The 16524-nt window shown below is 36.8% G+C and overlaps 2 protein-coding genes across 3 annotated transcripts; one reads left to right on the forward strand and one right to left on the reverse strand.

Moving 5' to 3' along the window:
• Positions 1-132: 132 nt before the first annotated feature.
• Positions 133-9079, reverse strand: LOC140972385 (microtubule-destabilizing protein 60-like). Of its 2 annotated transcripts, none has more exons than XR_012174501.1 (8): positions 7977-9079; positions 7826-7877; positions 7648-7740; positions 1599-1718; positions 1190-1292; positions 892-951; positions 724-818; positions 133-485 (listed from the first exon to the last, which is right to left on the reverse strand). XR_012174501.1 is itself a non-coding variant. In XM_073434827.1 (8 exons), exons 1-8 carry the CDS (start codon positions 8885-8887, stop codon positions 374-376), a joined length of 1542 nt encoding a protein of 513 aa, XP_073290928.1. In that variant the 5' UTR covers positions 8888-9075; the 3' UTR covers positions 136-373. The 2 variants fall into 2 exon arrangements, 1 of the variants encoding a protein (XP_073290928.1); XM_073434827.1 differs by having other exon boundaries at positions 136-485; positions 1194-1292; positions 7977-9075.
• A 1612-nt stretch (positions 9080-10691) lies between these two features.
• On the forward strand, positions 10692-16488 carry LOC140974437 (probable galacturonosyltransferase 14). Its single transcript, XM_073437892.1, has 6 exons — positions 10692-11468; positions 12953-13008; positions 13138-13293; positions 13851-14441; positions 14889-15191; positions 15610-16488. Exons 1-6 carry the CDS (start codon positions 11237-11239, stop codon positions 15889-15891), a joined length of 1620 nt encoding a protein of 539 aa, XP_073293993.1. The 5' UTR covers positions 10692-11236; the 3' UTR covers positions 15892-16488.
• The last annotated feature ends 36 nt before the right edge of the window (positions 16489-16524 follow it).

Raw genomic sequence — 16524 nt, forward strand, 5'->3', positions numbered from 1 at the left:
GAAGAAAAGCGAAACATTTTTGTTTTATCGGCTTCAGCGTGTAGTAAGTTGGCATTTAGTACTGTATAACGAGATTAAAAAGAAAGAGATGAGCGTGTCTAAAATCTTTTTGTCGTCCTTGTTCACGAAATGAAAGAATAAAATGGCACATCGTTACATCAATGTGCCGGCAATTCATGTAATCTGCTTTCCGAAATTGAGTGTTTAATTGCTGCGGATACGGTTTCCGACGTTTGAATAAAACAAATGAGATATATACAAATGGTAAAGAATAAAATTCAATGATTACTCGGCACCATAGAAAGTATCAGCTATGATCATGAAAGACGCGATAGTTACATTTCTGCTTGGAAGAAACCCGACATTCGACCTTTCACCCTTCATATTCACTGCAATTGTCATCCCAGGACATGCAGCACTTTATCTTCTTTTGTTGGGGTGCATGGAATTTTGGTTCTCTGGGTTTGGTGGGCTGCTTTGTAGATCTGCACACACACGGAAGTGTATATTAGGCCAACTTCTAGGTATTTTTCTTCATTAGATATTAGATATTTGTTATGCGGCTCAAAATTTAATTAGATAGCCACCATGTGCTTTTTTCTGCTGTCTTATTACATATCTGTTACGTGGCTCACACTGATTTAGACATTCATCTTGTATTTTAGTTTAGCAACAAACAAATTGAGTTGAATCCAATGTGACAAAGCGTATATGAGAGGCTACCTTCTGGGGATGAATGGTCTGTTAAAATATGGCATAGGTTGAGCTTTTGGAACAATCTCTTTCCTCAGTCTTCTGATTTCCTCTTCTTCGGCAAGCTGCAAAAGAGGTGTCAATTAAAGATAACCTCTGTCATTACACTCTGACTCGAACATTTCTTTGTGGAATTACCTTCTGCTGTCTGTCCCTTTCCATCCTGTATTCTTCAATTAAACCCATTTTCTTGGCAACCTTCATGGATAAATTAAATGGTTACATGAAATGTGACAGTGAACAAGAATCTGTAACGATTCCATAAGAAATAAATTAGCTTCTATATAAGACAATGAAAGAAGATTTTGGAAACGATTTTTTGATTAGTTGATTTTAATCACAACTAGACCTAAATAATCATATGTGAGATCAGTATGTTTCTCTTAGAAGTGTCAACTGGTTTGTCCAAATGTGGAGCCTGAAGGCTGTGCTTTACCTACCTGATGATCAAATTCAGCCCGCTCCTCTGCCCTTATATCACTATGCAAGACCAGATTCGTGGGCCTCGTATTTTCTTTAACTGGAGGCTTCATCAAACACTGAAAAGAAAGAAATTAACACTATCAAATTTTCACTGAAATATATACACAAACAACAATGGAACGCATAAGTAATGAAATACAGGATGGTGTCAACTGGACATGCCAACTTGCACCAAAATTAATTCACACAACTTATAAACCAGTGATCATGAAAATTTGAAAGCCTTGGTGCTCATATTATTTGCCCGAAGCCAAAAAAAAGACCAAGTCAAAATTATGAAATGAAATCAAGGTGGCATAAGCATTTAAGACGAGAAAACCTCAATTCACACGAAAAAGCTTCCCTCAGGGGGTAAATGTTACCTCTGGTTCATCAGTGGTCCAAGGTAGACCTTGAGCAATAGGTATTCGCAATCTTTTCTCTTCTTCCATCACTTGTTTCAACTTCTTCATGAAATCTTCTTCCTTGCATTTTCCTCTTTGCTAAAGTATAAACAATTGCTAGAATTATTGTTATTTGTAAAGAGACAAAAAATACGAAGCACCACACATGTATAATAATGTATTCATTTATTGTCTAAGTATGGCACCAAAATCGGCAAATCACCTTCAGGCACAAATAACGGTGGAACTGAGATAGAGATCGTGTCCACAATCCACTCATCAAGCAAGTTGGTTTAATTGTTGGAAATACGTTTGAGGCAGGATTTGGATACAGAAAACTCTAAGGTCAAGCATGTGTCGTTTCATAAGAGTCGTATTTGATGTTAATGGTGGAACTCGTATCTTAAACGAGTAGTGAATCAAGCATCGCATTTTGACACATCTGTATCTGTTGATAAATGTGATAAGTGTTGATAAGGTTGTTAAGTTGATAAGGTTGTTAGGATAAGTAAAATGCTTTATCTTGTTATTTAAATCAGATTGATATCTTATCATTAGTGGTAGAAATATTCTATATATTCTGCAGTACTTTGAGATTATAATCATCTTTTTTCATTATTCAGAAAGTTAGAAACTTTGAATAAAACAAAGAACCTGTTCCATCAGCCTTTACGGTATCAGAGCAAAATTAAAGGCTTCAACCAATGGTCAAAATGGCGTATTCTGGGAGCCATGACACATCCAGATCTGAAAATTCCTCCACGATCCCTGGACCGAACACAATTCCTTCCCCTTCTACCCTTGAATCTACATCCCTTCAAATTACGAATCACAAACTGAACGGAAAAAATTTTCTTCAATGGTCTCGTTCCGTTCAATTGGTGATTCGGGGCAAAGGAAGGTTTGGGTATCTTGATGGGTCCATTCCACCACCTTCTACCACTGATCCGACCTATCAAAATTGGGATACTCAAAATTCAATGGTAATGGCGTGGCTTATAAATTCAATGGAAGAAAGTATCAGTGAAACATATCTCTTTCATCTCACTGCTAAGGATATTTGGGATGCTGTGACTTTGGCGTACTCTGACCTTGAAGACTCCTCTCAAGTATTTGAAATACGTAATCAGATTCGAAACTTGAAACAAAGAGATGGTGCTGTAGCTCAATACTTCAATGCACTCAAAAAATTGTGGCATGAAATGGATCTGTTCACTGTTTGTGAATGGAAAGATCCAGCCGATGGGATCTTGTATCGCAAGATGGTGGCAAAGGAACGAGTTTATGACTTTCTCGCTGGGCTGGATCGAAGTTTGGACGAGGTTCGTGGACGTATTCTAGGGATGAAGACGTTACCATCAATCGATGAGGTTTTTGCGGAGGTTCGTAGAGAGGAAAACCGAAAGAGGGTGATGCTTCACACATTACCATTTACAGAAAATTCGGCACTCGCCACACGCACTCCAGAAAATCTTATCGATCCTCATATGAAGAATGGCAAACCTTGGTGTGAACGTTGTGAAAAACCGTATCATACTGTTGAAACTTGCTGGAAAATACATGGTAAACCGGCGAATTGGGTCCCAAACAAATTCAGAAACCGAGAAAAAAGGGGGCTTCAAGCTTCAGCCAACCCGGACGTAGATGAAAACCAATCTGCAGCAGGCTTCTCGAAGACGCAAATGGAGCAACTTTGTAAATTATTTTCTGGTGCTACTGGATCTTCCAACTTGGCTGAGAAAGGTACCAAATTCACAGCCCTCAGTGACCTAACTGCAAGATGTGAGACTTGGATCATAGATTCTGGGGCTTCAGATCATATGTCATCCAGTAAGAATTTGTTTTTATCATATCTTCCCAGCACAAGTCCCCAAAAGGTTAAAATTGCCGATGGATCGTATACTCCTGTACGTGGTGTAGGAACTGTTTTACTCAGCCATTCGATTATTCTTAAGGATGTTTTGCATGTTCCTAATTTGTCCTGCAATTTGCTGTCCATCAGCAAACTTACAAAGGATTTGAATTGTGCTGTTAATTTCACATCATCTACTTGTATTTTTCAGGACCTGATCTCGGGGAAGAGGATTGGCAGTGCTAATGCAAGCTCCGGCCTCTACTACTTTCGGGATGAATCTATCGTGAGTCACCATGTTCAAACAGCCGTTGGGAATTCTCCCCTTTCTCGCAAACAATACATATTATTGTTGCATTCCAGATTAGGGCATCCAAATTTCTTGTATTTAAGACATTTATTTCCTAATTTATTTCGAAATAATGATTTGTTTCAATGTGAATTTGTCAATTGGCAAAACATACACGTGTTCCTTTTCCTCCTCATTCATATAAATCGTCTAAACCGTTTGCTCTAATTCATAGTGATATTTGGGGACCTTCTCGAATATCTACTACTTCCAATCGACGATGGTTTATTACTTTTACTGATGATCATATTCGTGTCTGTTGGGTGTATCTTTTACGGGAAAAATCGGAGGTTGAACAAACCTTTCGAAACTTTTATTCCATGATCAAAACGCAATTTAATGCAACTATCAACACATTGCGTACAGATAATGGAACAGAATTTTTCAACTCCATACTAAACAATTTTTTTAGTGAGAATGGTCTTATTCACCAAAGTTCTTGTGTTAATACACCCCAACAGAAAGGAATTTCAGAAAGAAAAAATCGTCATTTGTTGGAAGTAGCACGAGCTCTCTTATTCACATCACATGTCCATCACATGTCCCTAAATTTTTTTGGGGGGATGCCATTCTCACAGCATGCTATTTGATAAATAGAATGTCTTCCAGTGTCTTAAAGTTTCAATCTCCTCTTGATCGTCTTCATCAATCATATCCAGAACATAGGTTGTCATCTTCTTTAGACCTCAGAGTGTTTGGCTTCCTACCCCTTCTCCTCCTCCAAGTCTGTCAACGGCAGGGGGAGAATTACTACAGCCGTTTCCTTTGCACTTCTCACGAAAGAAACATCCAGATACCGTGGTAGAACCAAAGGTTCTTGGCAACCAAGTCTCCAACTCAGAGTTTCGGTCTGTTGATACTATAGATGGTCCGCAGAATATAGATGGTCCGCAGAATGATGCCTCGTGTCTAGACTTAGATGTCCCAATTGCATTACGAAAGGGAACCAGGTCCTGCACTCAATATCCAGTGGCTAATTATGTGGCATATGAACATTTATCAGCTTCGGTTCAGGTACTAATCTCCAATCTATCAAGTGCAAAAGTCCCAACCACAATACAAGAGGCTTGGAACAATTTCAGATGGAAACAAGCTGTCCTAGAAGAAATGCGGGCACTGGAAATGAATGAAACTTGGGACATTGTTCAAAAACCCAAGGATAAAATCCCAGTTGGTTGTAGATGGGTCTTCACGATCAAATACAAGGCTAATGGCTCAGTTGAACGTTACAAAGCAAGATTGGTTGCGAAGGGATACACACAAACCTATGGTGTGGATTATCAAGAAACCTTTGCACCAGTTGCAAAGATCAATACAATACGAGTTTTATTATCCTTGGCAACAAACCTAGATTGGCCACTATATCAACTAGATGTAAAGAATGCCTTTTTGAATGGGGATCTAGAAGAAGAGGTATACATGGAACTACCTCCTGGTTTTGATGAAGAAAAGAAGAGTGGTAAAATTTGCATGTTAAAAAAGTCTCTGTACGGTCTGAAGCAATCTCCACGAGCCTGGTTTGACAAGCTCACTAAAGTGATTCTAAAACTTGAATTTCTACAAGCTCATACCGATCATACCCTATTTTACGGACACAAGGATGGAAAAATAACGATTGTCATTGTTTATGTAGATGACATTGTTCTTACTGGAGATGATCTATATGAAATGGAGAGGCTGAAACTGAAACTTGCAGCTGAGTTTGAAATGAAAGATTTGGGAAAATTGAGGTACTTCCGTGGCATGGTGGTGGCAAGGAGCAAATCTGGAATCTCGGTGTCTCAACGGAAATATGTGATTGATCTTTTGAATGAAACAGGAATGCGAGGATGTAAACCGGCTGACACACCCATGGATCCAAATCAGAAATTGAGAGAAACAGTGAATGGTTCTCCTGTGGAGAAAAGAAGATATCAACGTCTAGTAGGGAGACTAATTTATCTTGCTCATACTAGACCAGACATAGCTTTTTCAGTGAGTTGTGTAAGCCAGTTTATGCATGCCCCGTCTGAAGACCACATGACAGCCGTCTATCGAATATTAAGGTACCTTAAGGGGACACCAGGAAAGGGACTTTTCTTCAAGAAAACAGAAGCAAGAAATGTTGAAATATTCACTGATGCAGATTGGGCTGGATCAGTAAGTGATAGAATATCCACATCAGGATACTGTTCCTTTGTCTAGGGGAATTTGGTAACTTGGAAGAGTAAAAAACAACCAGTAGTAGCAAGGAGCAGCGCAGAAGCTGAATTAAGATCAGTTGCTCATGGTATGTGTGAAGCCTTATGGGTGAAAATGTTACTTGGAGAACTGAAAATGAATGCAAGTATGCCATTGAAACTATTTTGTGATAACAAGGCTGCAATAAACATCTGTCACAACCCGGGGCACCATGATCGAACTAAACACGTTGAAGTTGATCGACATTTTATTAAAGAGATGATCGATGAAGGAACCATCAGCATAACATATATTCCAACTTCAGAACAAACTGCCGATATCCTAACAAAAAGACTTTTTAGGCCATTGTTCGAAAAAATGGTTGACAAGCTAGGAATGTATAACTTGTACATTCCAGCTTGAGGGGGAGTGTTGATAAGTGTGATAAGTGTTGATAAGGTTGTTAGGTTGATAAAGTTGTTAGGATAAGTAAAATGCTTTATCTTGTTATTTAAATTAGATTGATATCTTATCATTAGTGGTAGAAATATTCTATATATTCTGCAGTACTTTGAGATTGTAATCATCTTTTTTCATTATTCAGAAAGTTAGAAACTTTGAATAAAACAAAGAAGGCGTTTATGCCTTACTGATCAACCTGTTCCATCAGCCTTTAGTATCTGATGACAATTATTAGTACTTGACAATCTCATATCAATAATTACAACTTCTTGTAACTCATGATAATCAAACACACGATCATAGCTCTGGAACCAATTGTAAAACAAATTACTTTCTGATTTACCAAAATTGTAGCTAGTGGCAGTTATTGATATGGAAAAAGAAAATATAGCTCATCTTTCCTTTCATTCTCAAACTTTTATTTGGCTAGCAAAGAATTTGTGTTACTTAACATGTGCCAAAATGTGCTGAAGCAAATATCTTCTTCCTCCCATCACTATGAACTCAATCCAACTCAAGAATATGTTGGTAGACTTATCTGTAGGTTTTAGAGTGGAAAACCAGAACAGCCACCTTCCCTTGATCACTTCATTTTTGTAAAAGAGTAACTAATTGTAGGAGGATATTAAGCTTTTTAAGGATATCAACATGATAGTAAGTAGTTGTAATTCATTTTATTATTATTTGCAATTTTAGCAAATCAATCCAGTAAATACCTACATAAGCATGACTAAAAGTTCTAAATTCCCTGCCAAATATCTACATGTCTTTTATGCTTGTCTGCTGTTAATTTCTTGATTTCCTTCCATTGTGAGAATTGCAGGGAAAAGAATGGATCCACCGCTTAATGTAGAACCAGTGGCAGTGTCTGGGGAGATCCAATTTATGATGGGATTTCAATAATCTCTCCACAAAGAACACTCACTGTTAATATACTTGATGGGATTTGACCAGGCCACAGAGTTGAGAATGGTTTCTTTTATAGAAGGACGATATCTGTTAAATATCCTTCTAAAATTTACAGTTCGATCGTTGTATGTCAACTTTCCCAACACCAAAGGCTTCAAAAAAAAAAGCTATGTCGAGATTAAATGGTGTTTAACTTAAAACTCAGCTACGAGAATCATGTGTACAATAAAACGTTGCCAGTGTTCGAACTTCGCAAACCAAACTGCAAGATGGGAAGGATATGAATTGCAACAAACCTCAGTTCTGAGCGTGAAGGGCTTTTGAGAGGTTGGTTTGAGCTGTTTTCTCTTACAATGTCTTCTAGAAAAGGTTAGAGATGATTCGGCACTCTGCAGAAGTAAAACGTTTGTAAGCTCACCTATATTGACTAAATTAATCATCTCTAGGAATATACATATGAATAAAAGTTCTCACTCGCCGCCTGCTTGTTCTACCATCCGCAGAAGACCTGACTGAAATGCTAACGCTTCAGAAGAGCACAAAATAAAATTCAGAACCAATACAAGAATAGCAAAACATCAAAGTTAGTTGTGCAGATGTTTAGAACGGTAGCTTGACTACCGACCTTCCTTGGCTGCTGTCAAGTGAATAAGATCGATTTGAATATAAACCTAAGCTCTCCGATGTAAGGAGAAGGTCTGGTGGACTGAACGGAGAGATCGAGACCACCGTTTTAGAAAACTTAGGAGGCTGTTGAAGTCCAGTCGACTCCCATTTTAGCCCCTTACTTTCGTCCTTCACTTCTTCCGCCACTTCGTTTTCATTCAAATCATTTGAATTGGGAATCAAATTGAATTTTTCAAATGCCTTCACCAATTGCATCACCCTTCCGGATCCTGGCTCCTGTTCACTCGCCTTTGCTTCTTCCAACAACCTATCCCTGCTCCTCTTCAACCCAGATTCACCCTCTTCCCCACCTGCGTCATTTCCCTTTATTTTCCCTCCATTGACAATACTAGAGTCTTGGCTAATGGAGTTTACTTTTATCTGCGCCTTCACAGTTTCATCATCATACTCTTTCAGCTTCTCAAACTCAACGTCATTATCTATTTGCCCCCGATCCATACAAAAATCTTCCTGAGAAGCCCTCAAACTCTGATAAGCCACACACAGGCACTTGGATTTCCCGGTGCTCTTCTTACACTTCTGACAAACCACAGCGGAGGTCGGAGAGTTCACTTCCTCATTTCGAGATTTCTTCTTTGCTATCACGAACCTCCTATCACGGATCTTTCTCTTCAGCAAAGGTGAAGCAATTTGGTTAGGATTGGGGCTTCTGATGAAAGCCTTTCGGGCACTCTTTTCACAATCGATAAACGACGGAGAACTGGAGGACTTCAATATGGGGCTCGACAAATTTGGATTAAAATTCTCCGAACATTTTTTGGAATCGTTTGTTTTGGATGGATTTGATAGGCTGGATTTCTCTTCCCCAGGAGTAACCATTGCAGCAGCAGTCTTCGAACTCGAATCCATGGTGAAATTCCTGGAGAAAGAGAGGAAGAGGATCGATTCAGTATGAAAAATTCTAGCGACGTTAGGTTTTTACTATTTGATTTTGTTAGATTTCATTGAATGAAAGAGAAGGGAGGGAGGAAAAAGAAAACGTTGAGCTTTGGACGCTCGGAATGTAACGGCTAGTTTCCACGTGAGGGGTTCTACACCGTTGGATTTAAATTCGGGATTTTAGATCGTGTATAGTAGTAGTATATGGATCGATCCATTTATTGAAATACATTGTATTAATTAGTAAGCTAGTAAAAAAAATATATAAAGATATTGATTTTAAAAGCATCTAAACAAGTGAGATGTAAATGTTGTTATTGATTCATTAAAGTGTAATCTAGATGAATTTTGAACGAATATCAAATTGGATATATGGTAAACAATTTCATAAAATAAAAGAATATAATATATAAAACTCGAGTATAACAGTTCACTCGATGTTACTCTTAATTATAAAACTTTTTTCTTTTTTTTCTTGTTTGGTTTGAAGTTCCAACTTTTGGGGGATTTGTAAATGTAGAGGCATGAATTATTTGGTGCCTTGATGATCACTAAACATATTTATTTTATTAATTTCACTCTTTGTAAGTTTTTTTTCCCATTTTGATGAGTTTTATTAAACTTTATGAAATATGTTAGTTAAAGTTCTAAAAATTATGTAGATGCTTAAGAATGCTTAATTAATGCATTTTGGAGATTGTAGGATACCTTTTTTTTGTTATTATAGATATTATACTTTGACCGATATATTCAGCTTGTATTTGGATTGATTGATCAATTTTGAGCTAAGAATTTCAATTCTATAATTAATAAATAATTTGATTTATTTGAGTCAATCTAATTGACAATTTATTCAAATCATCGAGTAGTTATATTTTTTAGTAATTGTTATGTATTTCAAATTCATAATAATATATAGTTGTTTTGAAATTCTTTCAAATCCAAATCCTCCGATCCAAACACAATCTTATGGAGTTCTTATGTTGTGTTTGTATTGATTAGATTTTAGATTTCTTGTCTTGTTTGAAATGACAAATTTAACTGAATTTTAAATTTATTTCATATCAAGTTAAATAATTTCAATAATAATCGTAATGGATTTCAAATACACTCCACTCCAGATGTATTGGAAATACTTTCTTCAAATTTTTTACCCGATGATGAGCTTGGATCAAGGGTCATAAAATCACGAATTTCACATTTAATTAATTATTTAGATAAATTTCAAATCAACGGTTTTCATCATAAAATGATAATATTGAGTGTATTTTTAAATACTTTCCTTCCAAATCAAATCATTTCCAACTCAAACCACAATTTTTTTCCCGATATTTTCATTGAATATCTGGTCCATTATTGATTAGATTTGGTATCATTGTTGAATTTATTGAAAATGGGCTTAAATATCTTCTTAGCTACAATAATCAACATTTAATCAATTTCTTGACATGTGTTTGTTAGAAAAAAAACCTTTCTCGATCATCTAATCACTATTAAAAAAATATTGAACTCATTTTTTTTCCATATATTTTTATAGTATATAATATAATTGTTTTTTACAGGTAACGAGCCAAGCCATGTTGACCAAAGATAATAATATATCAGCAATTCGGCATTAATCATTACCTAATTAATTAATTATTTATTTATTTATTTCTATTTTATTTTTATGCTTTTATGGTAAATTTATTTAGTAATAATAATATTCCGAATGTAAAAACGGTCAAAAAATTGGAATAGTATAGATAGGGCCGATCAGCCAATCAAATTTAAGAGTTTACAATATACATGAATTTATTTTTTCTCTCTCTCTCCATTTACCTTTCCGATCCAGAGAATTCAGAAGGAAATCAAGTCTCTGCAATTAATAGAGAGGCGAAAATTTGGGGCAGAATTTATTGCTTGATTTGCCTTGACGATGATTTGGTTCGTGTAATTTATAAAATCATTCGCATTCATTCATGTGTATGTGTGTTAGCAGAAAAGTTGTTATTGTGTGCGTATTTATTGAGAAATCAAATCGAGTTGCGGAGGGACAATCATAGGGCTGCTGGATTGTGATTTATACGGATAATCGTGGATTCCAATGCGATGGATGCACCGCCGGAGAGGAACAAGATCGTTGAATAGCTGCTGCGGCAGATCTGATGGTGAGGAGTTCATTATCGTTTTCGGAGGATTGTTTGGAGCTGTGTTTTCGTTTTAGGAAGGTGATTATTAGCTGTAATAGTGGTGGCGGTGGTGGTGGTGGAAGAGATTATTTGTTGAAGCATAGGAGGGCAGAAGGGGAAAAAAGGAGGAGAGTGGCGGTGGAGGAAGATGCAGCTGCACTTCTCACCTAGCATGAGAAGTATAACAATATCATCGAGCAGCAGCGGAGGAAATGTCAATGGAGGAGTCGGAGATTTGATGAAGATCAAGGTCGCAGCTCGCCACATTCCGTACCGCACTCTCTTCCATACGATTTTGATTCTTGCTTTTTTGTTGCCTTTTGTCTTCATTCTCACCGCGGTCGTCACCCTTGAAGGTGTCAACAAGTGCTCCTCAATCGGTACTTTTCTGCATCTTGCCTATAAACCCCGATGGAAACCGTGCTTTCATGATTATTTATGCGATGATGTTTGTTAGATCTTCAGATATTTGTTTCCATATACTCTGCTGATTGGATTTGAGGATTTCTTTAGGGCGACTGATTTTTTATTTTGGTTCTCTGATTTTTAGCTGTTATATGATTTATGGGTGTTCACTATATGATTCTTTTGCCCCTTTTATTATTGAACTCAAATAGCAATAAAAAAATAAACTACTGGTGAAAATGTTCAAATTCAACGTTAACAGCATCATGCATGCTTTTCTCTCTGAAGATTGTGATTTTATTTTGGCACTAAAGGTTGTGCTGATGGCTTGTGATATCCCAATTTATGTAGTTCTCTTTTCATGTTCTCTGTGCACTGCCGTCTCTATCACTTTTTTCTCTGCTATGATTGGTGATATATAATTGAAGACTTTGTGTAAAGTGTAAGTTTCGGAGTCGGCTTATAGTTAAATATTGGAAGTGATCACTAAATTATCAAAAAGTAAGTTTTTGGCATGTAGATCTCGGTGCATAAATGTTAGTAGATATTTCATGGTTTATACAACTTATTAATTACATAAAAGTACCTAGCCGACCACGACCGATATAGAAGAAATTTCACTTGGCCCTTTATGGCGATGGTCATTATACCATGAAACGATACTTACTGGATTGGTAATTCTCTGTTCATTCTGTATAAATTATGTAAACAAAATCTCTCACGCAGAACTCACCAGGAAGATCTTTTTACAGCAAGGCTTCTGTATGTTCTCCCCATTCTTCCATTTGGAACCGTAATTTATTCTTCTGTGTTCTGCAAACTGTGCATAAATTTTGTCCTCTTTTCATTATCCATCTGCGATATGTGGTCTTTATTTTCTCCAACGGGTCATCACACCTCGTCACCTTACGGAATTCTTTCTGTCCAAATCTACTTCTTCTAATTGCTCTCTTTAAGTGACTGAGAAACTGATGCCACGTACCTCTCCTCAGTCTTTCTCAATATGTCACTGAACTGGAAATGTTGTATGCTTTGGATAGAAATAAGTGGTAACTTAACTTCCATGCTGTGAAGATTTGCTGCCATTTCAAAACTTTACTTGATCATTTGGATTCCCCTTTGATGAAACTCCTTCCGTTGTTTTTAATTTTGTTTCCACTTTGGGCCTCTAAGTATTGGTCCAGCGTTGTGGTGTATTTTTCTATTATAATGTTGATTATTAAATTGGTGACTGTAAGGAAGATGAAAGAAAATAGTGACTGGCTGCGTATAAATCTAGTCCTGAGGATCATTTTATTATTAGCATGTGTCAATCCTTAATCTTACCTTTTTTGTCTTCTTTCTTTATATTCTGGGACTTTTTAAGATGTCAAAGTTTTAATATTTGTGTATGTAAATATACCGTTTCAAATGGAAGTTATGGTTTCAAATTTTGTTTAATACCGTTTCTCTGTTTCAGATTGTTTAGGACGGCGTTTGGGCCCAAAGCTTCTGGGTAGAAATGATGATTATGGGGTGAACATCTTTTTTATTTCTTTGAATTCGTATGCATAGTTATTTTAATTTTGATATATCACGGTTTGACTATGATACATTTTTTATGGTATTGCTGAAACTTTGTTGTTGTTGTTGTTGTTATGGAAGAGGATGGTCAAGGACTTTGTTAAGATCCTGAATCAAGTGAACTCTGAGAAAGTCCCTGACAGTTTGAAGATTCCAGACTCTTTTAGTCAACTTGTTTCTGAAATGAAAAACAACAAGCACAGTTCGAAAGAGTTTGCTTTGATTTTGAAAGGAATGGTAGGTGTTTCTGACGGCTGTCTATCTTAATTTGCCAACTTTCATATTCCTGTGTCTGTTTTCATCACCCTCATGTCCTTAATTATTATGGAACATGATTTTTTTGCTATACAATACCAGATTACAAATTCCTAATCATGTTACCTAATAATGCCTTTCTTTATGTGTTTTTATCTCCATCCACCCATACTCTATGTTAGTCTCCTTTTAGGTTTTGCTTTACATAAAAATAATTCATTTAATGGTGCTTCACATAAAAAAAATATTAATGGTGCTTCACGTTTTTGTTGAGATAGAAGTTTGTGTTCACTATACTAGCTCTTAAGATCTCTGGTTTACTTTTATTCATTCTTCCTGTTTAATCGACCCCATAGAGGGACAGATTTTTGTCCACATATTTTGAGCTATAATTGTATGTGGTACCAATAAAATGTGACGATTTACTGAGAATCTGAGATGATTACAATCTTCACATGCTGCATTTTAAGTGCACATTTTATGGATTTTCCTATGTGAGGCTAACCTTTTAAAGTGGAATTTGTGTTATCCACCAACAGATGGAGAGATATGAAAGGGAGATAAGAGAGTCCAAGTTTGCAGAGCTAATGCATAAACACTTTGCAGCCAGTGCAATTCCTAAGGGCATTCACTGCCTTTCGTTGAGGCTGACAGATGAATATTCTTCCAATGCTCATGCACGAAAACAGTTACCTTCTCCAGAGTTACTTCCTTTGCTTTCCGACAACTCCTATCATCACTTTGTGTTATCCACAGACAACATTCTTGCCGCTGCGGTTGTTGTCACGTCTGCTGTCCAATCATCTGTGAACCCAGAAAGGATTGTTTTTCATGTCATAACTGACAAAAAAACATATGCAGGCATGCATTCATGGTTTGCCTTAAATCCTGTGTCTCCAGCTTTAGTTGAAGTAAAAGGTGTTCATCAATTTGATTGGTTAACAAGAGAGAATGTCCCAGTTCTTGAAGCTGTGGAGAACCATTATGGGATTCGGAATTACTATCATGGGAATCACATTGCTGGGGCCAATCTAAGTGACACCACCCCACGAACATTTGCCTCTAAATTACAAGCTAGAAGTCCAAAGTATATTTCATTGCTGAACCATCTTCGCATATACCTTCCAGAGGTGATAATTTGGCTATTGAATATGTATAACTTTTTACGTATATTAAAATCAGGAAAAAAAATATTTTGTGACATGGCATGCCACCATAGAACATGGCTGATGGCTTGCATTTATACCATTCCCTCACAAAAATTACTATCTGCCTCCGTGTGCTGAAAGTGACATTTAATCTGGTCATTATGTGGGTGCAGAGGAATGCAAAGTGTTGCAAATTAATTATATATAATCAGATAGAGGCAATTAACTTTGTCACCAAATTTAATCTGATCATACCCAATTTTAGTAGTCAATTCATATTCTTTACAGCTTGAACTGGAAATTGGTATAAATCATAATCATTGTTTCTTTGGGCATTACTTTTCACCTTTCATTTGGTTTTTCTGTTTCAAGGCTGAGATTTGGTTTTTCTGTTTCAAGGCTGAGATAATGCTTCCTTGTGTCTTGCAGCTTTTCCCAAACCTTGACAAGGTGGTGTTCTTAGATGATGATGTTGTGATTCAACTTGATTTATCTCCGCTCTGGAACATCAACCTCAATGGAAAAGTTAACGGAGCTGTTGAAACCTGTAAAGGTGAAGATGAGTGGGTCATGTCCAAGCATTTTAGGAACTATTTCAACTTCTCTCATCCACTAATTGCTAGGAATTTGAATCCTGATGAATGCGCATGGGCATATGGAATGAATATATTTGACTTGCGTGCATGGCGGAAGACAAATATAAGAGATGCTTATCATACCTGGCTCAAGGAGGTACAGTAAAATTTCCTTTTGCATTTATTTATCGGGACATTTGCCTTATTATGTATTGTAGGGCTGAATAATGAACTTTATGTTTTACTATATGAATGGAAGGTTCATTATTATTGGCCATAATTTTAGATTTTGTATTCATCTCTTAACTTTAATGTCATTACTCCATAACTGACTACAAATTTGTCTGTGTGTTCTACTATTGAATTAGGCCGGGGTTTTTGCCATGTTTCATAGATAAAGCTCTTAACAAGCAATGTTGTGGGTTTCATATGTTTTTATTTTGTGCCATTTCACCTCCGTTGTACATGCAGGCTTTCTTTAGGTTTCGTTAATGTATTATGCTTTATGAAGGGATCATATGACAATTTTGATATTATGCTTGTATTTTTCTTCAATGGGTTCGCTGTTATTGCAGAATCTGAAGTCAAACCTGACATTATGGAAACTTGGAACTCTTCCTCCTGCTTTGATTGCGTTTAGGGGTCATGTTCACCCAATTGATGCTTCCTGGCACATGCTTGGGTTGGGTTATCAGAACAAGACTGACGTTGAAAAGGTGAAAAAGGCGGCAGTTATTCACTACAATGGCCAGTCAAAACCATGGTTGGAGATTGGTTTTGAGCATCTTCGCCCATTTTGGACCAAGTATGTTAACTACTCAAACGAATTTGTTAGAAATTGCCACATCTTGGAGTAGCTATCAACCAATGAAGTGTGCACCGGTGAAAACGGCTCGATAATATGTATGGATCATTGTTGGCGTTCGTGGCGTATATAAATTTGTTGCTATTCGGTTGAGCAAGAATGAAAAACTTGTGTATGTTCATAGCGGAGAACATAATCTTGATTTGCATTTCGTGCTCGAAGGCCTATGAAAGGGAAACTGTTCAGCGATATTGGGATTCTCATTCCTTCTAATTTTTATTAGACAAGTACATTAGTTTGACCTCCATGATGGCGAAACCCCTGCACCTGCTCGGAAGGGAATAACAGCACATGATGATTGATGCATGGAAGGACATAGCTAATGTGCAGATCCTATGTGAGGTTCCCACTCTGGCCCCATTGGCCGTGGATACGACTCTTTTCTTTTAATTTTGTATTTGTTTTCCATTCAGATTTTGTTGCCGGTTCCCAATTTTTACGACATTTCATCATTGCGGTGATTATAGTGGGTCATCAGGTTGTCATTAAGAGTTAGGGAATATGATAGGCTATTTGTTATGTATCATTCGTGCAAAACAAAATAGATATGCAGATGATTCTTTAATCAAATTCTATGATTTGATATTCACTCTGGCTTTTGTTCTTGGTTGGTCTCTTAATTAGA

This window comes from Primulina huaijiensis, chromosome 3 (genome assembly GCF_012295235.1).
Source record: "Primulina huaijiensis isolate GDHJ02 chromosome 3, ASM1229523v2, whole genome shotgun sequence".
NCBI lineage: Eukaryota > Viridiplantae > Streptophyta > Magnoliopsida > Lamiales > Gesneriaceae > Primulina > Primulina huaijiensis.

Excerpts from the sequence above, each read along its gene's own strand:
- LOC140972385 (XM_073434827.1), bottom strand. The coding sequence starts at position 8,887 with ATGGATTCGAGTTCGAAGACTGCTGCTGCAATGGTTACTCCTGGGGAA. Across the intron at positions 952-1,193 it reads GGGCTGAATTTGATCATCAG|GTTGCCAAGAAAATGGGTTT; the intron begins GTAGGTAAAGCA and ends TTATCCATGAAG. Across the intron at positions 819-891 it reads AAAGGGACAGACAGCAGAAG|CTTGCCGAAGAAGAGGAAAT; the intron begins GTAATTCCACAA and ends CCTCTTTTGCAG.
- LOC140974437 (XM_073437892.1), top strand. The coding sequence starts at position 11,237 with ATGCAGCTGCACTTCTCACCTAGCATGAGAAGTATAACAATATCATCG. Across the intron at positions 13,009-13,137 it reads GTAGAAATGATGATTATGGG|AGGATGGTCAAGGACTTTGT; the intron begins GTGAACATCTTT and ends TTGTTATGGAAG. Across the intron at positions 13,294-13,850 it reads CTTTGATTTTGAAAGGAATG|ATGGAGAGATATGAAAGGGA; the intron begins GTAGGTGTTTCT and ends ATCCACCAACAG.